Raw genomic sequence first — 27055 nt, forward strand, 5'->3', positions numbered from 1 at the left:
AATATGTAAATTCTGCTGGGGGTCTTTTTCACATTAAGACAATAACAAAAAGTGTAGTTTGATGACATTTGAAGTACTGTGGGATCATAAAAGTTACTTTCTTCATTGTTAAACAAGAATCATCACAGATCTATCTGATGTGACAGAGGCAGAAATCATGATCATTCATTAGCATTACGTTACGTCATGTTTGCCAACTTCATTCTGTGCTCTCTAATGTATCTGATGTTCCCACGTTGTCCTGGAAATTAAAGCGACTAGCAACAGCTAGCAGGAAGAGCACTGTGACCTTTAAAAAATGATGGATTTCTCTGCGTTTGAGCATTGTTGGTAACATTTGGGATAATGTAGGCATACAACTCAACAAAACCTTATTTATTTACTTTTAAAATGAAGATACATGTAAGCATTATAGTTAAATTGTTTTTTAATACAACTGATGCAATGCACATAGGATGATAAAACAGAAGCCATTTTAATGCAGAAGTGTTACATATTGTAGCAGTTTTGAGTAGCAGACATCACCTAAGTTGCAATAAATATCACAATCTTATGATCTATCCATGACAAGTGTGCCATGTATTGTACTGTCGAAGTTAAAGATACTGAATTGGAATTTTACAAATTTTGGAAACAGCAGCCACTGCAACAATGCAGGAATTATGATGAATACAAATATTTAAATACATACACTGTTATAAAAATCAATGGCTGTGTGGTCAGTTTTCAAAGGATTGGTTAAAGTTTTGATTGGTCTGCATCTATGCTGGTCCATTTTCTTAATTTTATCACAAACATTTAGTAGAGAATGAAGATTCCTATGGATCAAAGAAGGATAACTTAAAGGTGTTGTAAGCAACTCTGGAGAAAGACAGTTGGTTGTTGGGTCTCATTCTCAGGTTGTCAAATACTGACTGAACAATCAAACATCTTTCTTCAGAATCATTTACAGTACCTTTAACTTGTAACCATGTTGTGATGGTTTTCCAAGATACAAATTTTAGGTCCCTTGAGGGGTTTGCAAAAATTCCTAGAATGTACTGTAAAGGTTCTGAAAGCGTTCGGGGAACATGGGAATGTAGTGTGCAGACCTAGAGGGAACGTCCTATAATAATGGTCTCCTAATTGTTCCCACAACATCTTGAATGTCCCCTGAAAGTCCACCAAATAACACCCCCTTCCCTTGAAAGAACTCCACATCATGATCATCAGGTAACATTGTGGTAACATTATAATGTGGCATCCATTACACAAAAGAGGATGATCTCAGATTGTTCTGGCAACCTACACTTTCTAGCTGGGAGGGTTCCTTAAATACTCCCAGAACGTCCAGAATGTTCCCAGAAAGTCTGCCAAATAACGTCACCCTATCCTTTAAAGAACTTCACATCATGACCGTCCGGAAACGTGCAGGGAACATTAGAAGGCAACATCCCTGGGAACGTACAATTTCCAGCTGGGTTAGTAGTTCTGACACAGTTTGGCTAAAAACACTCCAGGAAGCACACTTGAGTAGAAAAACAGCAACACCTGAGCAGGAAGGCAAAGATGAAACACCTGAATATTTTTTAAACAAGTGTGCCATTTGGACAAAATAAAAGCAATTACATTGTATTAATCATTAAAAAACTGTCTCATCTAGTTGTTACAACGTATTCAAGGATTTGACTCTATTTATCCTTTAAAAATACTTTTATCTGTTCAAACATAGCGCTTTCAGTCAGTTCTAAATGTTTTCCCGAACAATGGTAATATTTTGGAACCAAATTCTCAATTTGTGATTTCAAACAGGGTGCAGAAAATGCCACACATATTTGTCCTGAGACACAAACTGCTAATTGAATAGATTTCGACAAGTTTTATAAACCTGTATGTTTATTTGTCCAGCACATTTTTTTTTTTTTATCTCAAATCATCAGAGCCAATATAACACAAGAAAACTCTATAACAAAAGGTAAGTGTGAAAGGTTTAAAAGGGCAGAGGAGACTGTTGGTTGACATGGGAGAATTAAATGTGACACCCATCTCAAACACCCTCTGCGGGCTGTTTTAGCAGGACATGCTTTTCCCTGGAGAAGCTGCGCACGCTAAAATATTTTCGGAAAGAACTCTAATGGATTTCCATTGTTTCTATGCAAAAAGCAGACTGCTGTTCTATCCTTCGTGACACTAACTTTTACCCCGCAGTGTCTGAGAGCTGCGACTGAACACACGCACAAGAGCAGCTAGGGATAAAGGTCCAGGTGCAGTAATACAGCCCTGCTGGACAAACTAACAGAAGACGAGTTTACTTTCTCAATACATACTCCTGATTACTTTCACACTTAAATTTCTGATTCATGGGCAGAGCTTGGAGCTTTACAGATTACTTAGATGTCCATGTAAAACTGTGGCAGCTTGTTTGACCCAGCAGTCATTTGGAAATGACAGGTGAAGACCCTTCACTTGAGTTTGTAGAGGATTTTACAGCTCGTCCTTACTGTGAGACTGTACAGCTCAGTGAGTTTAACAATATATATGATCAGGTTTGTTACTATATAACAATATAAACAAAAGCGACTTGGTCATTTTGACTGCTAATATTATTACATCTGGTCTAATAAAAATGCAAGTGATGAAAATCAGACTGGGCATGATGGTAAAGCCAGCTCCCTCTTTTGTGTCCGTTGCCCAGCTGTAATGAATGCAGCAGAGCCAAGGTCATCCTGCATGAGCCGGGGCTCCTCGACCCGCTCACACTGCCAGCACATGAATAATTTCTCACTCAGACTCACATTATGGCACGGTTCAATCACTGGCACTTTGTATCTTGGCAAAGGTGCTTCTAAAAGGCGCACGTATAAAACAACCTGGGCTGGTCCGAACAGACAGCGCGTGCTGAGTCAGCGTCCATACCTTCCTTTGCTGTCCTACGCTGGAAGAGTAATAACTCCAGTGGAGTACAAACATTTTGCTGCAGTGGACTCTCACAGCGCTTCATTACACGCATTACAGCCATGAATAGAGGCTCAGATATGAGACAGGAGAGACGAGGGAAGCTGACCCAGCGGCTGCAGAGCTGGACCCCGCAGGCTCCAACTGCTCTTTTACTTTACAGCACTATATTGTGCACCACTGTACTTTACACTCCTGCACTGCAATACACTGTATTGTTGCTGCCATTGAGCACTCCGCTGCAGACCTTCAGCCTCCCTAATGTTGTCCGGCCTTGTCTGAGGTCCTTTTGTGCCTTCACATGGGAAGGCCTCAGTGGGATGTGCTGAACAGCAGGTCGTATGCTAGTTTGTCAAAGAGGCTGCACTTCGGCACAGCAATACTCTGAGCTAACATATGCAAAACAAACAAACATGTTCAACGATACAATGCATCTCAGAAATTATTGAACAGCTAACAATTCTGTAAGATATGATTCAACCTTTTTACAGTGCAAAATGATACAATGCAACATGTTAACCTTTGCATTTCAGTTCTATTAATGCTGTATTTGTAAGTGCTACTAGTTGCAAGACATTTTACTGAATAAAGGGAATACTAATCTCATTTGTGAATGAGATACTGTAGCATATATGAGAATCTGTGAAAAATAAAATGTTTAAAATGCACTTTTGCAGTAACATGATATGCTACTTTGTTTCATATGAAGAGTGCTGCGGTTTTGATGATGGGTGAGGTGTTGAGGAACAGCCACGCTGTGTTACCTGCTCTCCCAGTGACACGAAGTCTCTGTGGGGCGGGAGACTCGTCGCTCTGTACACTGCTGTCTGACATGTTTTGCATAAATGATCTGAAGCCATGTTTCTCATCTTTCTTATAAACCCAAAATCATTCCACACTTGCGTGTTACGAAAGTTTCAAGGTGTGATGAGGTGTGACGTCAGTTTTCTCACTGTCTGCTTTGAGAAAATGAGGAGGAGAGACACGAGAGGGAGGGGGGAGCACTTGATTTGTGTGCGCGAAGCAGCAGGTGTGAGTGCCCTGAGATAACCTCTGTTGTGATTTGGTGCTATACCAATAAAACTGACTTGAGTACAGCGGCAAAAAATGAATGTTACTACAAGGAGCTTTAAACTGGTTACAAAACAGCCTCAATGTTACACTGATCCCTCTATATGACAGTCCCTCCAGGAAGATGCACTGTTGCGACTGCATCAGTTCACAACGTCTCAACCAGTCCACATGAATTCTGCAATTTTGTCCAATCGCCACATATCTTCTGCAAATTTGACCAATCATAATTACTTCCACAAGTTCCACCAATCATAGACTAAATGTTTTATTATTTTTTTATTTTGTCATTTGTACTGAAGGAAAAACAATGTTTGTCATAGTTATTAACACTTATTGGTGCTCTGTGCATTTCTTATATTTTGTCATTTTGTGTTTTTGTGCATTTTTGGCAAGGTTGCTTAGAAAACTCACTTTTTTTTTTTTGCAATTTTTACTTGCTTCAGCGATTTCATTGCAAAAAACACAAACACAACAGAAACATTATAACAGGCATCACAATTTTTAAGAAAGCCGGCTGTGAAATCAGGCATTTTAAGCTGCAACAATCCCAAAAAAAACCCTGCAAAATCCTGGAGAGACTGATATGACCTACATCATCAGACGAGACCATGTGCAAGAGGATTCCCTCTTTCTATATAGTTATACTTAATCATTACTGTGAGTAGTGCATTAACCAGATCATGTGCTATGTGGTAATTAAGGAGGAAACACTACCACCTCTTTCCACGGGGGCCTCTACAATCAACAAAATATCAAAGTTCCTTGTAGTGGCTTTATGGAGCATTTGTTAGAAAAGTGAAATTTGCAGCAGACAAATGAGAATGCACAGAAAACTGGAGGCACTTGAGTAGCCTACTGAGTCTATAGTGTTGCTGTGGTGCTCACAAAGACCTGACCATGTAGCAAAACAAGATTTACATCTTCCATTAGCAAGACACAAACATTTACACAGCAGCACATTCTGTACCCTATTAGGATTTGGAACTACATTATTGTAAAAAGGCACAGAGCATGAATAGTGTAATTGAATAGCTGCTTTTCTGTTGGAGGCTCTGTGAACGATACAATAGATACCGGGGTGAGCTGCCTTCGCCTGGGGTATCAGTCAAGCAGTAGACAGCAATCAATATATCCAATTACAGTCCGGCTCGGACATTATACTGTAGTAAACAGGAGCTGGTTGGTCTTTCTGCGGGACGCCATTTTCTCCTCCTGTCAGGGATATGACAGCTGATCATATAGTCCACAGCTCAAAACTTAACATATTTAACACATTCTTACATACTGTGACTTTAATGTGGATGGATATATACTTTATGCACATACACACACACACATACATACATCATGTGCATGAACCACAGGTGCTGTAGTTTTTATAAGCCACAGGAGCAACTCGCCTTTAAGGATGGTGTGTTGATTGGTCGGTCCACCATGTTCATCATCAACTATTGGTTGGACAGCCATGTAATTTGGTACATGTCCACAGTGCCCAGAGGATGAATGCTAACGAGTTTGGTGATCTTCTGACCTTTCCTGCAGCTCTTCCATGAGGTTGGACATTTTTGATTATGAGTGAAATATGTTGATAACCAGCACTGGATGGACCATGAAATTAAGCTTTTATGTTCTGCACAGAATTAACATTCATATCCTCTGACTTTCATGTGGTGTCATCATTACATCAAGCTTTTAATTTGACCTAATGATTCAAATGTTGGCATACTAATGCTAAAATAAGATGGTGATCAGTGTAAACCAGAGGTTGTGTTAGACTTTATTTTGATGGGCAGGGGTCAGAAAAATTCTATTATAATCTATTATTACCTGTAATTTTAATAATTTCAATGTTTTAATGATAATGAGACAGAGCCAATTTCATTTTCAAAAACAACTCAGTCAAAATGACATATATTATACTACAGTCAATTTCTGACTATACTCAGCAACAGAATCCATTTGACTACAAAAAAAAATTCAATTGAATAATTTTGGATTACTTTAAAATTGGAAATTTCTAAAAAATGGAAATACTGCACTTTTTACTAAAAAATGCAGTCAGGAAAATATGAGTTTCTTTTTTTCTCTTTAACCTCTCAAAACATTTTCAGTGGAAATAAAACGCATTTTGCAAAGGGTTCTTTTTTCTACCACCTGGGCTGCTGCAAAGTGGAGCAGTTGTGTGATAATTAAGTAATCCTTGACAATTTAACTATATTCTTTTTTTTTCAAATGTAATGTGGGATAATTATAGTTACTTGTTTTTTGTAATCTGATTACACAGTCCTGACCCTTACTGATAACAGATGCGCTGTAATGGCTCCAGTCTGTAGCTCTTCAACACTCTGACGGCATCCAGGTGAGCGATGATGCACAAATGCTCCGAGGGGTAATTTTTTGATTTGATTGACTTAGATTTAGTTTCCTGTGTGATGTACACTGACAGTATGGGTGTGGATTATTTAACCTTACAGTAGATCATGATTAGTGTTTTAATCTGTCAAAATGACGGATGGTCTGTCAATGTTGATAAAACAGTCCGTCAATGATAGAACTTATTTGGTTAGTGTGACCCCTGCTGTGAACATTTTAGGTGCTGTGTGTTCTCGTGTTAGCATGCTGACTTTAGCATTTAGAGCCTAACTCAGAGCACTGGCTGTAGACTCTGGACACTTTCCATCACACAGATCCCACTCTTTATTGCTGGCGCTGCAGTGTATCACTGCTGCATTACAACAATTTTTTAATCTATTTTTGTTTTCCTCTAAACTGCCAGAAGGCAGAACGAACTGATGGGCAGTTAACTCTGTTTCTTTTTACCAGCCTGCTGCCGGATCTGCTGCTCACACTGATTAGGAAAAACACACAAAGAAGTACAGGACACTTCGAACATTTGAGGAAGAACAGACTGTGCTGGCACAGAACAGATACAGAGCAGGTACATGCTGGGGGATCTGCGCCATACCAACAGGGAAGTGTTTCCTGGTTTGTTCCCAGCGTCCTAAATCTCTCAGTCAGGTAATAATGATCCATGTGGGGTGAAGATACGGCCACAACAGAGCGGCCTCTCCGTCAATCATGTGGTTTGTTAGTGAGCGTGAGAGCTGCTGCTTTAATATTTAATCATATGGTTAGATGTTTGCTAAACAGCTCCTAACTGCTTCTCTGTCATGCTGCATTATTCAAAGGGTTTCTTACAATGTAATGTTTCTTCACACGTCAAACAACACCACTGCCTACAGACTGGTCAGAGGAAGCAGGGCAAATACTATAATACATATGTACTGTATAGAGACCGAGCTCCATGAAGTTACACACAACAAAAAACCCAACAGCCACATTGTAGGAGGTAACCATGGCAATTAATATGGCTGGACTGTCAAAAAACAGAGAACAGAGAGAGGGGGTGGTGGAAGAATAATAGAGTATCTGTAAGTGTCAGTGGAAGGAGATTGGGGGAGGTTATGAAAGAAACGGTTCCTTATGGACCGGCAAAGGCCGCCGTGCACTGAGCCAGGACAGAAGACTTCAGTCCAAAATGCAAAGTATGCAGATTTACAAACTCACTGACAGCTGAGGAATGAGCAAAGAGCAACAAATGGAGGAACTTATTTAAGGTTGCACTTAAGAGACGTCCTTGGTCGACTGACTGGACTGTCAGATCCAGTCCATCACAGGGCTAACAGAAACAGACAAACACAATCAGATTCATGCTCACAGGCACTTCTGACTCTTAAAGTCCAACTGAAATCACAGTTCGTCGTTGGTTTTTGCTGTCAAAAGTCATGCCAGAGCACTTAACAAAATGTTCATATTTAGTCAATTTCGGTCAATCATGATTTGACTGACTGCAATGAAACATGTTATAGGTCCACAGACATTCATGATCCCAAGATGATTAATCCTACCAACTTTTTTTGAATGTCTTTTTGCACCTGGGTGAAAATGGTCACACAGCAGCAATTTTGCTATTTACACCTGGTCCCTGTAGTTTATACAATTTATAATTTATAATTTAAATTTTTAGACTTATTGTTTTCAGTCACAGCTTGGTTAGGCTTAGGAACAAATTGTGGTTTGCCACTGTCATGCAGCTGCAAATAATCACATTGGCTATTCAAACCCTGGGTTTAAACAGCATCCTTGGTTATAGACACTTGAGTGCTTGTCTCTCCCTTAATAAGCTATGAACACCTGGGTGTAAATAGCTACATTTGTTAATCAACCCCAGGTACAAATAGCATTGTTGGAGCCTGGCACCTGGGTCCTACCAGCATCTGTTCTAATGATTCCTTGACTTTATCATAAACCACCATGACATTTGTGGTTTTGAGTGAAACATGATGAATTTTAAATGATGATCCGTTCACTTTTCATCTACTGCCATAATGAGGTAAAAAATTGAATTTGTCCAGTAGCCTACTTGGTGGTGATATGAATAAATATCTATAAAACAAATTACAATCCCAGCAACCTCTGGCGGTCTTTGTGTTTGGTGGTAACTGGCAAGTATTAGCATGCTAACACATTACACTACAGTGGCGAACAGGGTAGTCTGAACATTATTCTTGCTAAACATCAGCATGTTAGCATTATCATTGTAAGCATATGAACTTGGAAAATTTTTGCATTTAGTACAGGCTAACAGAGCCGCTAATCTCAATAAACACCTGCATATGAATAGTTGTGTGTTGATTTGTGGGGCCATATTTAATTTTTCCACCCAAAAACTCCTGAACACAGAAATCATGTGTTTAGAAAAAAATATGTTTTTTTTTTCCTATGCAAAGAGATTTATTCCATACTCGCATCTTGAGGTTCCAATCAGACTGCAAACAATGATCAGCACATGGAAAAAGGGGCTCCTGTCCCAGATATCCAGTTGCTGCACCAGAAGCCCCGAAACACTGGCTGTCGCCTCAAGAGGCTGAATTGTCATCAGATGATGGCTGATTGGTTCCCAGATTGCAGAGCTGCTAGCAAGGCCATAGTGTCTTAGTCATGCTTTAATATAATTTCAATAAGTCTGAATTTTGTTTTTTCAAACAAGAACAGGATGTGCAATTTCCAAACCGGCCTACATGCTGTAGCAAGAAAAAGAAAAAAAAAAGAAAAAAGAAAACATGCAATTCATTTACAAGTGAACATCAAATGCATCTAAACTGTGAGCTTTTGGAATACTGGACGAATCTTAAACAAAGATGCAACTCTGCAAAGAAAGCATGGATGTAATGTATTCAGAACTGTTTTTCTTATTATTACTTTTTCCTTTTAAGAAACCTGCTGAAGTCAGGAAGGTGTTACAGCTGCCTGAAGGCCAAGACAGAGAGGATGAAGAGGAGTCTCTTCTCTCAGGACATTCAGTTCCTGAGTCACTGACTTTACGCAGACACACACACATAACCGATAATCCATACACCTGCCACACACCATATATTGTATATATTATTATGCTCTGGTTAAATTGTTCAATTTTTCTTAAAAACTCTACTGGTTATTTTTTCAGTGTTTGATTTTTTTCTAACACACAATCAACACTGAAAATTATTTCTGGTTATATTATTCATTGTTCCATTGTTTCATTTTATATATTGCTATTTTTTATTTATCACATTATAATGAGGCAATGTTTAGTGAATCATATTTAGTAGAGAGCAGATAATTCCTGTAAACTGAAGAAATATCAAGTGTAATATGTAACATCAAGCATGTGGTATGGGTTGGCCTTTAGCCAGGCGGGGGGTAGGGTGGGTTGTTGGGTGTTGTGCTAGCCTTGTTTGCCCTCCTTCCTCTCCGTCCATCCCTCCCTCCCTCCCTTGTCTCCTCCACTCTGAGTGCTGCTGGCAGAGACTGTACAGATCAAAGCATGCACAGAACAAACCGCAGGCCCTCTCACCCTGCGAGAGGTCTGCACTGAAACGCAACGCAACCAGCCGAGGACTAGCAGAGAATCCTGTGAGGAGGAAGAACTAACTAGCCACATGATAGCCAACAACACTCTATTTTTATTTTGTCATATTTATGTGCCTTCATTGCTCCCATGAGGGCAAACTGATGAATCCACACAACGAGGAGCTTAAGGAAAGCACAAAAACTCTTGCAGAATAACAATTTCAGTTGTGCTTTGACTTATTGCTGCATCAGCTCCTTAAGGTTTAATGTGATGGTGATTTTTACTGGTTTCCATTATCATACAATAATTGAATGTCTATAAAATTTGTAATCTACTGTGAACTGCAATAAGAAGAGCTGCATGTGTATGGAATTTCAGGGTCAATAACAATGACACCTACAGTAATTCAGTCCATATTGTATTACTGTTTTTGTCATTGTTATTGACATTGTTCCTGCGTTTGCAAAAATATGAAGCGGCCAGTGTGTTTTCATACTCTCAGTACAATTTTAGCAAACAAACATTTAAGGGGACTGAGGGAAGGCAAAGGTGTGTTAGGACTGATCAACATCATTAATAATTAAATAACAATGGTACCTGTATATGTTTTTTTTTTAAATTTGTTTTATGCTCTTTTCTTATCTTGTTTTTCCCTCCTGTTTTATGCTCTTGCTTTCTTACATGAGTCTTAGTTTATATCTATCTCACCCATTCATATGTGCAAACTCTGCCAAATATTATAATAGGACATAATAATAATTATATAATAATTATGTTCTTTTATGCCTGTATAATTTTTCCACCTACTATAATGTTGTTCTCAAAAGAAAATGGAAAAATAAGATTGCTTTTATTATCAAGGATGACAGTATCCAGCATTAATCTGCAATCCAAATATTATTTTGAAAAAATTCAAATATACTGTGGTTTAGGGCTACAACAGTTAGTTTGATTAATCAATTAATTGATTATTAATCAACTATTAAATTGTCAAATATTTTAATAACTGACTAATTGTTTTGTGCCATTTTTTAAAGAAAAAATGTTCAAGTTCTCTTCTTGTATCCTCTTAAATGTGAGTATTTATAGTTATATTGTTACTCTTCTCTGACAATAAACTGAATATTACTGGGTTGTGGACAAAACAAGACATTTGAGGACGTCTGCTTGGACTTTGCGAAACACTGATCAACATTTTTCACATTTTCTGACATTTTAACAACCTAACTAATAAATGAATCAAGAGATTAAATAATAATAATAAGAATCTTTACAAGAAAGACAAAATATATTTGTAACCTGACAAGATTGTGAGAGGAGGACAAATTATTTGATCAATCCAGAAAAAACTGTTATTTGCAGCCATTCTGTAGTTAACCAAATACAATTGTTACTTGCAGTCACAGGAGAACCAGCACTTTTTGAAAAAAGTTCTCACATTATCAGATTCAATAATTGACTTAAATTCTGTTATTGAAACATAACAAAAAAAAAAAAAACACATTTATATTCCTTATTCAAATAATAATGAGAGATTCTGTCTTCTTTTCTCCTGTCCTCTGTCTCATTCTTTCTGTCTCCCCAAATGGAGTTGCGCTACTTGCAGGTCGCTGAGTGGTGAGGAGAACAGGAATGGCACATACTGTAGCCTCAGTGTCTGTCTCTGCACTGTTGCCTTGGCAACTTTGGCAGACAGGCTGTAATGTGTGTTATGTCGACCTCTTGGTTTCTGCTGTAAGTATAACTGCAGTCATCTGCTGCTGGTCGCTGAGCATTTGCTAAAGTTGGGGACAGAGTGCTTTGCTCAGGGGCACTTACGTGAGAGAGGGCAGGATCAGACCTGCAATTTCCCTGTCAACCACGACAACACAGGAAACATGGGATCTTAAATTATCGGTCAATAATCTTCTGCTGCTCTAACCTTAAATGCACACTACTTACAAACTTACCACGGCGTCTCCCTGTACTGCAGCAGACAACACAAACACAACAAATCCCTTTAGACTTCTGTCACACAGGTTACCCACAAGCCCCCCTTCCTTAAATGGCAAAGCTCGGCCAGTAACACAGCTGCAGTGGGCGTGCAATTCAAGTCCATTACTGAAGCAAAAGTACTAATACCTCACATTGAAAATACTCCACTATGAAAAAAAAGTTCTGCTTTCTAAACTTTACTTTACAAGTATGTAAGTATTGTAGCAAACTTAACTGAAACTGTCAAAAGAAAATGTCACTTTACTCATAGTGAATAAAATTATCCCTGTCAGCGCTTTACTATTATATATGATGTTTTTGGATTAATATTACCACCTTATATTCTGTTGGGTAGTTTTACTTACAGCAACACATCATATTCTATAAGATCATCATATGTTTGCACCATCTGAGAATTTATAATATGTTATTTTAGAGAAAATGTGTATATCAAGATATATGATGTATATCCTAAAATAACCTAAAAATATCAAGATATTATTTTTAAGCACCAGCCATACATGAGATGAAAAAGTCTATGAAATTCTGACCTTAAAAACCTGTGCAAAATCACAGCAAAACAGTTGCAAGAGTCACTACCCAGGGTAGTGCTTTGGTGTGTCTTGTGATGCCAAGGATTCCATAATGTTAGGAAGGTTTTTAACATTAGTCAAAGTTTGGAGGACATCTCTGATAATGTCCTCCTTTCCTCAGATGCCAAAAAGGCTTTTGATACAGTGGAGTGGCCTTATCTTATTAATATCTTGGACTAATTTTGATGTGGGAATTCATTCCTAAAATGGGCTCAGTTACTATATTTAACTCATATGGCCAAACTACTAACAAACATGAATATATCAAAATCAACTGCCATCACAAGAGGGTGCTGTCAGGGATGCCCCTTATCCTCGCTGTTATTTATTTGAGCAACTCAACCATTCGCAACAGCTGCTTGGACATCTGGGGAAATCAATGGAATAACAATTGGACATGTAGAACATGAGCTCTCACTATATGCAGATGATGTTATGTTGTTTATCTTTCTCCTCATCATAACCATTCCTGCTTTGCTAGATTTAGAATCTTATTTATTGTTGTGTAATGCTCATGGCCCAAATAAACTACTAAATACGCAGCAACACATTAGTGTATCATATCATTAAGCACAAGTATTGATGGCTTCATGCATCCAATCCAAATGCATTATCCGTGTCAGACAAAACTAAGTCAATACTGTACAGCACAGTATCACAGAAATCTGTTTCATCTCCCAAAATTACATAAAGTAATGGTGGAGTATCAAAACTTTTTTTAAAAAATGAAAGATATACATCTATTTTCCTTCTGTCTTAATTAGGCAGAGCAGTAAAAATGTTAATACTGCACATAACTTGTAATGTGAGAGGTTCATGTGAACACCAAGACAGAAAAATGTATGTTTATTCTAGCAGCATGGCACAAAATTACTAACAAACAAGGCTACAGTGTCACCAAACCTCAGTCTGTGAGTCAGATTTACTAAACATGACAAAGGCAAAAGGACACACACACAAACAGTGACATAGTGCATGACACACAATAGATCTCAAAGTGGGCTAGAGGAGAGAAGAGGACGGGCTAAACAGAAAGTGTAGATTCCTATTATTAGGTTCCAGTCTACCAACACTACTAACCAAAATGGCCACTTGCATTTCCTCTGCATCATTTCAGTTATTCTTCCTTCTTCCAATAAGGCTCACTTAAAGTCATTTTAAAGGATTTTGCTATATCAATCATCTATGTGTTTTACATTTGAACTGAAGAAAAACTGAGCAGTTGGCCTGAGCAGTGGTCGGCACTGCAGCTGAAAATGTTACGGAAGGCAATGCAAACAACAGAAACTCAAAACCCATTTACAGAAAGTCAGCAGATTCATGTCACATTACTGGACACTCTGACTAGTGATGTGAGGTAACATAAAAACAAATATATTAGCAGTTAGTTTAGAGAATACAGATATAATATGGTAACCAGTAGGTGAATTATCAACCAGAGGGATGGACCCAGTTTGTTCCGTTCACCTGTGACTAATGAACCAACTCATGATACACTTTAGGTTCATATATAGTTTAGAGAATATTACAGATCCATGACAAAACTCACAGAAAGGCAGTACTCAGAGGAAAGGTTTTAAGTCCATCTGCTGCTTCAGCACCACGGACAGCATCATGGATTTATCAGTACACAGGACAGTTAGGCTGCTGATATTTCAGAGTCATGGTCAGGGCCATGGATTCTAACTCCAACAAACCTCAGTCAGATAAAGGATCAGTCATCATTCAACTAAACGACCCTTCTGCCCCTGCACTCTGTCTGCCACTAGCGGATGGTGAGGGGTTGATCCTGCAACACCTCTGGGGCTGGAGGGATTCAGTATCTGATTAAGGAGCACATCAGAAGCAGAGATGCTTGCTGGAATGAAGGATTATTCCAGGTAAATATTATGACATAAAGTTGCATGCCTACGCTGTTAAATGTAATGATATCTGTTATGGTCTGTGGAATACTCTGGAGTATCTTTCCATTTATTGTGATTTGATTGTGACCACATTTGTATCTGTACATTGCACATGAACTAAAGCTTAAAACCTGCCTTAGCTCCCAACCACTGCACTCTCTTTTACTTCCTTTGCTACATGTGCACCTGGTATTAACACTTTGTCTAACTAATCATGACTAATTATGATTCAGTGAAGATTTTATCAGTACTAAGATTTTGTTTAATATAGTATTGTAATTTTACAATTCTAGCTAATGGGCCTTTTAAGGTGTGTTGATCATTTAGTGCACATGTGAATGATTAATGTCACAGTCATGTTTCAATTATGCAAACATAATAATCCCATTTACCTTCATAGATATTGTGACTGTTCAGATTTTATGATGTCATTAGCCTTTGTTTCTTATTACTTCCAGCTAACTGGAATGCAAGCCAGCCAAATGGAAGAGCCTGAATAATCAGCTGTTGTTAAGTTCAACAATGAAGGCTCCTTCTTTTGGTCTGCACATCATTAAGGAAACAGTTTGACATTATGAGGAATATGATCATTCACTTCCTTGCTGACAGTTAAAAGGGAAGATTGGCACCGCTCTTTGTGACCATGTGCTAAATATGAAGCCACAGCAAGCAAGCGATTAGCATTACTTAGCATAAAGCCTGTAAACATGGGGAAACAGCTCTCTCTAATGTTAAAAAAAATCTGCTACCAGCACCTCTAATTTTACATATCAGTAACATAACAGACAAAGGCAAACAACAGTCAAGGCAGCCCTGGCGTAACATCAAAAATGCTTCAATCCAAATGTAAGTAAGGTCTCATTTTGCTGGGTGTAGTACTGCTTTTTATTTACACAAAAATATATTGAACGAAAGTACTCATTTTCAGTATGGCTGTGATGATAACTGCATTACTGCAATACCGCAGCTCATTGAGATCAGCTGCTAATTCCAATGTTTATTTCCTATGTATTGTAAAGGAAAAGGTTAAAAGCTCAGAAAACTCCTGTCTGCAACATATTTATGACATCATAATTGTTTCTATGGATGCTGTGGAGATTGAGCTGAGCTTTTAACTGGGGAGGAACATATTGTTGAGCTGACAACAGTGCTCTAAATCAGCAGTGATGAAAGCTACAAAGCAAAAAGCTTTAGATTCATTGACACTTCAGTTTGCTCTGTTCAGGTTGAGGATTCTCTGTTTAAAATGAGTTTGCAAATGTGCTGAGCACTTCTAAACAATAACTACCATAACGATGACACTATGCTACTCACCTATATACAGTGAGGAGTCCTTCCTGTGGACATGGTCATCAATGTAGGACACTCCCAGAGGCTGGACAGGCGTGGCTCCGATGCCCAGCAGAACCTGGGCTCCGATCAGCAGAAGGTACATCATGTTGGTGTTGGCCCTGTTGCCACATTTAAACCCAGAGTCTCGGTTCTCTGATCTGGAGATGTTGGAGCAGACGTCCCTGCCGTCCTCGGCGTGCCACGAGTCCCCAGCCTCATACTCATACTGGTGAGTCAGGAACTCAGGCAGGGCCGACAGCAGTGCCCCCAACGCCATGACGATCCCGCCACAGCCAATCAGGCGGGGTCTGTGGGCCTTGGCGCCAAAGTAGCTGACAAACAGGATGAGGGCCAGGTTGCCAATTTCGAAGCTGCTCGCAATGACGCCCACATCGGCACTCTGGAGGTTGAAGCGTCTCTCCAGAGTGGTCAGAACACTTACCTGCAGATAGAGAGAGAGAATGAGTGTTATAAAGTGTGTTTTACAACTATCAGCCATTTAGGACTGTTAATGACATCAAAGCAACCACTAACTTTTTAATGCAGCTTTACACTCTTTATTTTATAAGCTATTCAGCAATTAACCCTTCAGTAAGCCCCTCCTCTCAACGGCAGTTGTCCAATCATCCAATCTGTCCAATCAGATTAGCAGCTGTAACTAGGCACCATCAAATTTTAAAGGGCTGAAAAATATGGACAAATTCAAGTATCAAGATATTTTCGACCAAATACATCAATATTGATGTTGCAGCAATATTGCAGGGATGACTGTTGGTGCTTTCACACAATATTGACACAATGAGAGTTTCTGAGAAATAATCAGTGATATGGATATAATGTGCTTAAAAGCAAATTATCACTTTACTGTAATTCAGCTTTTAAAACTCGAAAAGCCAACACTTAGGCCATATCATAATACAATGATATCCAAAGTCTAAGACGGTATCTAGTCTCACATCACAATTTAATAATTTAATATCAGTATATTGCCCAGCTTTAAAGCTTTGCATTTCAATACATGTTGGGGCTCCAAGAGCGATACTCATGAGTATGGAGCAGTCTGCAGTCTTTGACACAATGTGAGGAATGGATTAAAATTTGTCTTTATTTCCTATATAAGCTATATAAGATGCTAGCGTAACTTGTCTGGCTAACTAGCTTACTACTGAAGTAATAAAGTGTCAAGTGGTCACATACTGTAATTTTTCCCTGGAAACATTATGACCCTTGAATACTGTTGGTTTCATACTGAGGTTTTGGACATAATAAACAATCTCACTGATACTAAATAGCATGTTAGTATCAAGGAATTTAGGCATTAGTGTACATTGGCTAGCTACACTTTTAAAAATCTGCTGGCTAGAGTCATCATTTTAGCTGACGAAATCCACGGTTGTAGAGAAAAAATTTAAAGACCAAATGTTTCAAAAACTACTGCCAGTTTTAATGATAAATCTGCAACCATTATCACTGTATACTGTGCTGTGCAGTGTGAGAATTGAAAACTTGCCAGACACAGCAAAGATAACTAGAAATAGTAGAGCTGCCAAAGGTCAATTTATAGCATATAGTTTACACTAGGGCTGCAACTAATGCTTATTTTCATATTTGATCAATCGGTCGATTATTTTCTTAATTAATAGTTGTTTGCCTATAAAATGTCAGAAATTGGTGAAAACTGTCGATCAGTGTTTCCCAAAGCCCAAGGTGACATGTCAAATGTCTTGTTTTATCACCAACCCGAAGAAAAAAAAAACAGAACAGAAAGAAAATATTCACATTTAAGAAAGCTGGAATCAAGCCATCTGCTGCCCAAACCAACAACAACTTCCTGTTGGTAACATGCAGTAGCTGTGCTGCTTTGCAGGGTGAGCTTTATCCACCATCTTCATCCCCACGATCCTCTTCCTCCACCCATAACAAGCCCGAGGCTAGCCTGATGCCAACCTGGGAGAAGGGGGGTATGTGCATGTGTGTGGCTTTAGGCAGAGACACCTCGTGCAGCTGTTCTAATTATCAAACGGACACAAACATATTGTGCCAGCTGTGTTCTGGGTGTGTGTCACTGGTGAAGTGGCTCCTTGCATCAAATGGATGCTGAATCATCTGCAGGACTGACAATAAAAGGTTGGTCAGGAGTTATTTTTCTTTTATTAAACATTCATTCAGAGCAAGGTGCAGTATAAGCCCCAAGACTTCTTCAAACAATTCCAGATAACAAGAGAAGCGTAACCATGACTATGCAATGAAATCAGACAGATCTTGTGTAGCCATTGATCTTTTTTCTATATTGCTCATCCTGTTTATCACAGCAAATTCCACTGCAAAATAACAATTTCTTGTTGTCTTAGGCGTAGGTAGGAACGCAACTAGGGATTATTTTCATTATTGATTAATCTCCAAACTAGTTGACTGTTGGTTCTGTTCTGTTGTTTGTTTGTGAAAAGTGCCTGTCACAGTTTCCTGAAGATGACGACTTTCATATTCCTTTTTTCCCCACCAACAGTCCAGGGGCCATATTCATAAACATCCTGAGAGAGCTGTTAACTTAGCCTAAAAAATTCTAGCAAGGAGTTGTAGTTTATGAGTGATTTAAGAAAATTCTCAGAGCAAATCTGAGCGAGGAAGGGACAGAAACTTTTATCTCAGTGAGGAGGTGTGGTTGACCCCATTGCTAGGTATGACTCATTCTGTCAAAAAAATGTGAGGATCCAAAAAAGAGAAGAAAGGGGGAAAAATGCACTCTTACTTAAAATAGACATAGAATGCCAATCCCTACTAAAATATGATATAATTCTAAGTACTATTTTATATAAAGAACGTCTCTTGAATAGATTGTAATGGCTATACTTTAAAGTAGTCAACAAAATGGTTGAAAACACAGACCTACTTCCCTACTTGTGCAGTAGCCTTTGCACTTGCTGATAGTAATTTAAGTACTTGATATCCTTTTGTGAGCCTGCAATGTGTAATGTGCAATATTAAGTGGAAATAATTTTTTTCCAAATATCTCAGTGTTGAGATAACTTTCATTTCTGGGGTTATATCATATTATTGTGTCAGGTGGGAGAATTATCTGCCTTGTCTGGTTTTATTTTCTTTTGTAAAACACTTGGAGAATATCTCTCCCCCTTGTCTTTCTGTCATTTTCTCCTCTACTTAAGAAACTCACATACCCAATAAAAGTCCTCCTCCTTACTCTTAAAACTTTTTCACCTTGGGAGCTCTCTTAAGGGCTTTGTGAATAATTTCTGTCTTTTGTAGGATCTACTCTTTAAGGGGAAATTCTTAGAAAATGTCATAATTGTAAGAATTCTTAGAATCTCGTCAGGAACAGCCCCACATAAAGCAAAGAAAAGCTTCAAATCCTAACAAGTAATGTTGGACCCCAGCAATATTTGGCATCTGTGCTTAAAACATTACTTGAAAGTGATAGTTTGAAAGGGCAGTTGAAAGTCTTATCTTAATGTTACCCTTCAGTGTGTATTCTGATATAAGAGAACTGCTTCTAGGTGAAAAAGCACCACAAATTTCATGTTTAATCCTGTGCCTTTTGGCAGCTGGACTGGCCGTTTGTGTTTCTGTGTTTTATGTTGCAAGTGCCCAGCAAGTGTGGTCAGTTTGGTTGTCAGGTATCGGGAACATCTGGGCTCGGTGTTCGCAGTACCATAAGAGCACATCTGACTCGTTCCATGTGGGGCAGAGAAAATGGAAACTCTCCTCACACACCCCAAACTTGCCTTTGTTTTCCCTTTCATCACACAACACTTCACTCGCCATGCTATTCTGCATGGACCCACATCAACACTACTGACTTACTGACTGTCATAACATTTTGACATTCTTAATTGTTTGAGATAGTTTCAAATAAATAAATAAATTGGTTCATTGCTTTAACTTCTTGTGTCGCCTGTTTGTTTGTCATGGTATTTGAGCCGGTCATGAAAAACTGACGACCCATCCAGCTTAGCAAGATGTGATTACATATATGCACCATAGCAGAAAAATGTTATTCACCAACCAGACAAATTTGAATTGTTAAAAAAAATGATAATTGCTATAATCTAAACTATACATGACAGTGTGTAAAATTAGATCTCAAAATCATGAGCAGCTTTCTCTGCTCTGAAACGCCGGGGTGATGTCCACTCTGCTGTATCAGTGTCTAACACTACTGTGACCTGAAAGTGACCTGAAACATGGATGCTCCACCTAGCAGCTTTTTTGGACATGTCCAGACATGTTTGAGCCATCAGAGCCAGAGGATGGTGAGAGGATGGTATTTTTATTTCCTTCTGTGTTGGGTTGTTGGAACTGAAGTGAGCTGAAGGGAACTGCTGGGCTGATTTGGACTGAGAGAGACGCTGAAGGTACAGTTGTCACTGACCGGGGGAGGTGGTGTCGTTTGTGGGGTCTATACAGTGTTACGGTACCATCACCAAGCCATATTTCAGGTGCGCCCAAAAAATTCTGATCACAGAAACGATGAACAACAGTTTAAGTCTAACTACAAAACTCAAGACTATGCAGTTCTCAGTCTTTTCACATTTTCTTTATACAGACTTTAAGGAGAATAACCGTCTCATGCTCTCAGTCTAGTAATGCTAAACTGGGCCTGTCCTTGGTGAAACGCCACCAGAGGTGTCTGGACAGCAGTCCAAACAGCTAGACAACTGTCACACCCACCCCTCCTGCCCCCTCACTTTCCAAAAAAGGAAAAACAATCTGTAATTCACTTCTAAATTAGGAAGATGGCTGTCACGGGTCTATTATTTCAACTGTGGAACACTTACCTAGTTCTGTCACTGTACAGTACACAGGGTGGGACTAAGACACAAGACGCCGACAGCCTGACAATTAAAGAGTTACAATTATTTTACAATAACTGAACATCCAGCTCACGTGTCCACTGTTCACTTACAAAAGCTTCATGGTTCCCTGACATTACATGCTTTGAGGTCACAGTTCAGAGGTCACAGGGTTAAGATTTCCTTTTGTGGCCCTGGAGGATTTATGTACAGCCCCATACTGGATGCCCATGGCGAACAGCTTTACAACTTTTATATTCCACATTTAGACATTTCAGTCCAATCTGGTCTAATGTTTACAGACAATGCCAATTGTTGTTGAGCTTTAGAGAGCAGAGAAAACCTGCCCATTTCAGCTTGATGAATTCAGACTAAGTCACGGAAAGCTGTTATGCAGGTGCTGCTGTGCTGACAGTGATGATCTTTAGTCATTATAGCTTTGTCCTCTCCCAAAGTTTCACTGTCATTTATTTTGAAAAAAAAAAAAAGCAAAAAGAGGAGAATAAATGCACACTGCGAGCCGAACAAGTTGGCAGAATTAAAAACAGACAGAGCATAAAAGATGATGATGACAAACAATATTTTATCCAGGAGAGGATAGGCAGTGCTTCTTCAGTGCTTTTGTCTGCAGCAGGATTTGCTAAAGGTGCACTTTCGGTTCAGGATGCTGTTTTAAAGGAGGAAGCTCCACTGCAGTCTTCAAGGTAAACACTAATGCACTTGAAATTTGTGACTGGTGCAAAACACATTAAAACCAGCTCAGTGGTGTTTCTGCCAAGCTGCAGTCTGCACTACACAAGTGGCAAGTTCTTGCATCTTGTTCTAAACACAGCATCCTTTTAGCATTTCTACTGGAAAATGTGCCTGAACACAGTATGACTGGATCTTCGGGCTGGGAGATATATCCGAGAAAGTTGGAAGGATATAATGTTTCATTTGAATTTAAATATTTTATTCACCAAGGCACACAGGTAATAGACTTAAGAGACTTAAAAATAACACAATTTTTTCTGAACAATTTACACTAACACTTTATTTAAAGGGGTGTGCTAAGGCTGTCATTACATGTCATGACACCTGGCATGAACATGAGGCGGTAACTGAGCTAATTAACTGACACCAGCTACAGATAACCGCAGACCACACAGCGGTTAGCTTGGTTTTTTTTAAACAGCAAGTAAACTAGCAAACTGCTGTCTGTCCATCAGGTTATTCTGTAAGCCAAATCACCGGGGTACTATACTCTATCATCAAATTGTCCTTATGACATTTAATGACCTCTTTATGACAGGTCCAAATGGTACCACTTAAGTTGAAGTCCAGGAAATTACTCATGACACACTTATAATGGTCTTTTGACAGCCAGTGTCAATATCATAGTATAATGTCATTTTATAACATGAAGCTAAACAGTTTCTTTAAGTCTGATAATGTCAAGTTGTCAGGACATTGACAGGTTATGTTGTTTTGGTTAATGTCAGGTTGTCATAACTTAAAGTCAACTGAAACAATGCCAACTTGCATTAAAAATGACACAGTTGAACAAATGACACTTAATAGCAACAGTCATAAACCTTCATAAAGACTTCAGGTTCAGGTGTCATAACGTGGTTATGACAGTGTAATAACAGTCTTATGCAAACTGTGTTACCCATTTTCTTCACCGTCTCCACTCATTTTCTCTCACGCTGTTTCTGTTGTTGTGCCACATGTGGATGGTGCGACTGAACAACATAGCTGTTCAGTAATTGGCTGTTTGCATGTCAATGGTGGCACGTTCCATTACCAAGGATGTTAGAGGCTGCGTATGAGCCAGGGTGTATTCGTTATGTACTTTAATGGCAGTTCACATTTAATGTTTTTAAGTGAAACTACTGCATATTTTATTGAATCATTTTCTTATTGCTATTGATGAAGTGTCTATTGCTGATACATATTGCTAGTGTTTTATTGGCCAGGCCTAATGGATCCTGAAGGTCAACCCATGTTGTTACAGAGTTTATTTCCATACAGTTTAGGCTTATGGTTGTTTTTCTCATCTAAACCAGTAAGTAAAAGCTTCAATAATAAAAAGGTCTGATCAAATGGTTGACCTTAAACCTTGCCTCATTTAAAAATGTCTTCCTCCACTGTGTTGATATGAATGATTGAAGGAGTGTCTCTCTAACTTTACTGTAATATATCAAAAAGAGAGGGTACTTTGTCATCTAAGTGTTCTGTTCCTCATGAAGAATAAAATAAAGCCTGAACCTGCATGTGCAATTATTTATAGTATCAAGACTGTGCTGACATCTATCAGGGGAATTGGCTTTAATTAGGCAAATAATAATCCTCATTAAAGTGGCATCTTTTATATTCATACGGATTTACAGTAAGTGCTTCGGCCAACTGACTCATGTAGGTTGACATCACCACCACAGAAATGCATTAACAACTGCTGTGGTTGGCTTTGGCCACAACATTAACAGGCACCAGTACTCCAACTGCACTTCAGACTTCATTCATCACATTTAACACAGAGGTTTTTGAAGGAAGATTTTACAATTTCACCTCTGCATCACTGATAGTGCATGAAATCTTGTGTTTCTGATATTTTAGAGAAATCCTCTATGATCTCTGTCGTCTTTGGAAGATATGTTTTAATATTAGTTTAAGATGTTAAGATGTCAAATATAACATCTAATCATCAGCAAATAAACTGAATTGATATTTTTCTTTATCTAGTTATCCCAATCATTTTCTGTCTGTCTACGTTTTTGTGCCAAGGGTTTGGTTGCTGGCGCAAATAAGGAGTGATATAATGGGCAACCTTGTCTAGTGCCTCTTCTTAATTTAAGTATCTTACATAATGTTTCATTAACATACACCTGTGGTGTTGGTGACTTGTCTTGATTATGGAACTTATTCCCACTGGAAATCAAATATTTCTGATACTATGATGAAAGTTGTTGTACCGAAACGTTATGACTAAATCTTAAATATAAAGCCGGTGTGGGGGTCTTTTTGTTTTGTATTGTTGACACATGGTCTTCTCCTGCACACCTGTCTGTCTACAGGAGTGACCACAAGACGCCACCAAATCTGGTCATTTAAGTCATTTAATTTGAAAGAATTTTAAATAAAGATAAGTTATGGGGCTTTTAATGTTTATTCATTTTATTTTATGATTAAAGTTATTATTAATGTTTGTTTATTAACTGGCCTCCTGTCATTATATTATCGGCCAGATATTTGCCAATCACAGCTACATTGGTCTATATCAGTATTGGCATACACTGTATGTTTTCTGATACACACCAATATGAAAATGTATTTCTTTACAGAGCACGATGAAAATTGTTTTTATTTATTTTTTTAGCTTTACAAGCAACATTTTTGGTATATTTGATCCTTTTTCTTAATTCAAGATTAAATATCAATCAAGGAATCAAGGCCATTTATTATTATTGTACAACACAGGGTTGTACAACAAAACTAAAATGATTAATTTTGTTCTATTTGTGTTGTTGTATTTACAGTTAATAATTATTAGAAATCCAGGAGTAAGTTTAAAGTTTCAGTGTCAGTTTGTCATTTTGGACAACAAACTTTATCATAATATATCTTTGTCAATTTGAGGAATCATTACCAAAAGAAAAGTTTATTTACATTGTATATATTATTTTGTATACAGAATATTGGTCAATATATCAGTATTGGAATTTTTGTACTCCTGATATCAGCATCAGCCCTAAAAATCCAGCAATGTAGGGCTCTCAAATTATTATTATTTTTTCTTTTTAAGAAAATCTGTTTCTGATTTTGTCTCTTTTCGGTCCATCTTACTGATTGGAGTTTATCTCTTGACAGCAATATTAGTGCATAAAATATCACATTGCATTGATCAAACTGTCAGATAATATTAATATAGAATGACAGGAAGCTTTTCTGAGAGGACAATATGATCTATTGTCGCTTGTGTTGTGGTGATCACGTCATGTCCTAGGCCTCCTATATCCTCCAGTGTCAAAGGCCTCCCGCATCACTGAGGCAGACGGCTGCAGACTGTAACAGAGCCGGCAGGCAGCCAGGGTAGATGTATGGAGCTCCTGACCAGAGCGTTTCGTAACCTGCTCTCCAGCAGACCGTCCTTCCGTGTGCGCATATCAAATCCTCCAACAACAACGTGGAGCCTCCGGCCGGCCGCTGTGACGCGCTTTGTGTCATGCAGATGGTGCAAAGGCCTGATGGATCATACGCAGCAAGTCATCAATCAGTGAAGCGCCGTGTGCCATGGCTGCTGGAGGATGTGATTATTCTAATGTGATTACAATGATATGATTATTAACCGCATCAGCTCAGGCACCGCATCGGTCCTCACTGTCTGCCTGCCTGCCTGTGTGTGTGCGCCGGTTTGAAGGGCGCTGCGTTCACCCGATGTTACCTGAGAGACACTGAGATCCTAACACCGCTCTGTGGAAACTCACCAGATACGCTCCCACGGTGCCCTGTGCCAACATGAGCGCACATTCCGACACCAGAAAGATCTTGATGTTGGAAAAACACGAGGTCTTCTTCTGGTTGTCATCCTGCTCCTCCGGGTCGTCGGTGCTGCTCCGCTCTGTGCAGATCTGGTTTTTAACCTGCATCCTTCGGCTCAGGCTCCGGTCGGCATGAAACTGAACGGGTCCGGTCCGGCGGGGAGCATCTGGTTCTAATGACGAGCTGCACCGCAGAACAAGTGCGAATCTCTTCGTCAGTAAGCCCGTCTAGGCTGGAAAACACAGCGAGAAATACTGCTGTCCACTCAGCATTACGCACAGTCCGTCATGCAGCGACCTCTCTTCTCCTCAGCGCCTGTCCAGCCAGTGCGTATCGGCTACATCATATTTAAATACGTAGGCGACGTGTGTATATGTGTGACGGCTTCTGATACCCGACGTAGAACTACAGGACGCCGTTTCTCCACATCCGGGATGTTACATCTCCACCCAGGACCGGTACCGACTGGATTTTGGTTTCTCAGCCCGGTTCCGAGCCGCAGCTCTGCGTCCTTCAGGCGGCGGTGTGATGCTCCTCCTCCTCCTCCTCCTCCTCCTGTACATACACCACAGCAACGAGGGAGGTCTAATCCCCCCCCCTCCCTCTCTCTCTGTCAACGTGTTTTCTCACATCGTCGGTTTACCTGTGCAGACTTCCAGCTTCATCATTGCCACAAAAAAACGCAACATTTCATCAGAACTTCCACTGAAGCACCTAAACATACACGGATAAATCAACTGGATATAGAATGACACAGCACATCTTAACTTGTCAGTAACAAATGCTGTGTTCTTCTATTACTTTGCAGACTAATACTGCAACAGTAAATCAACATTATTGTGTAGTGGGTTCAGGTTTAAAGGGACAATTCAACCTTAAAGTAAAAAATACAAAGTTTTTTTTACAAAAAACTGGCTTGTAGTGCTATTTATCCATCTAGATTGTTTTGGTGTGAGTTGCTAAGTTTAGAAGACATCAGTTGTAGAGATATCTGCCCTTTCTCTAATATAATGTAACTAAATGGCAAGACCCAAGATAATCCATAGATCTTGTTGTGAGCAGTTTAATATAGGAACTACTTACTATTCGCCAACTGTATCACTGTGCAGCGGAAGCGTGCATCTGGTAGAGATTAAACTGACGTGTTTGAGGCGTATACCCAGTATGCCTCTGATCGCCTATACCATTAATCTATCTACGATGCGAGCCGCTACAAACAGGGCAGGACTAGGATGAGAGGAATTTTTGTTCATGTTTCATGTATTTGTTCCCAGAGTTGTGTCAAAGTCTGTTTCCCCTTACCTTAACCACACCCTAACCTTATCCCTAAAGGACTCTACACCACAAACTACAACAATAACTATTTTTAAAAAATATTGTTTTAAAAATCACTCCACATGACAAATTATAGTTGTGGTGTGGATCACTCATTTAGGTTAGAACAATTTTAAAAACTATATTTTTGTAGTTATAGGTATAATAATAGTTCTGGGTGTGGATGGCCGTTAACCATACCCAGAGGGGTTGTTGCAGCTTATGGAACCACCTGCCAGCAGTCAGCTCTCTCCCTTTCAACACTTCATAGTTTATCCTGTAACTTAACACCAAACAATAACCACAGGTTCCTGTTGATTTTCAAACAGACATATGTGTTGTAATATTTAAACAAGTCAAATAACCCAATTGGGTCTGGTTTGGGGTTAGGGATAAGGTTAGAGTGGAGTTAAGATAAGAAGAAACGCACACTGACAAGAAGAAAAAACATGAGCTGCTGTAGCTAAGGTGCTGTCCTCCTGCTCATAACCGGTTCATAGCGTCTTTTAGCATCATAGCTTAGCAAATGTCAGTGTTTAGTGGATGCCTGGAATACCTGGAAGGGTATAGCCAATCACAGAAGAAAATCCCACATACTGGTCCTTAAACTCTTTGTTTTAAGGTTAAGTTTTCTCCAAGATTACCACAATGTGACTCTTGAGCTAAACACTGGTTCACTTGAACCAACCAGAGAGACATAGTGGTCTC

The 27055-nt window shown here is 39.1% G+C and overlaps 1 protein-coding gene across 1 annotated transcript in view; it reads right to left on the minus strand.

Annotated features, from left to right (window-relative positions):
• LOC146333254 (solute carrier organic anion transporter family member 3A1-like) overlaps positions 1–25239 on the minus strand; it is a 37101-nt gene extending 11862 nt beyond the window's left edge. The window contains exons 1-2 of the mRNA XM_084721579.1: positions 24979–25239; positions 15687–16146 (exon numbers count right to left, since the gene is read on the minus strand). Of these exons, the coding sequence (XP_084577705.1) occupies positions 15687–16146; positions 24979–25140 (622 nt within the window). The 5' untranslated portion in view covers positions 25141–25239. The remainder of the gene's footprint in view (positions 1–15686; positions 16147–24978) is intronic.
• Between the last annotated feature and the right edge of the window lie 1816 nt (positions 25240–27055).

The sequence above is a fragment of the Lutjanus erythropterus genome, chromosome 1 (genome assembly GCF_056507025.1).
Source record: "Lutjanus erythropterus isolate fLutEry1 chromosome 1, fLutEry1.hap2, whole genome shotgun sequence".
Classification (NCBI taxonomy): domain Eukaryota; kingdom Metazoa; phylum Chordata; class Actinopteri; order Lutjaniformes; family Lutjanidae; genus Lutjanus; species Lutjanus erythropterus.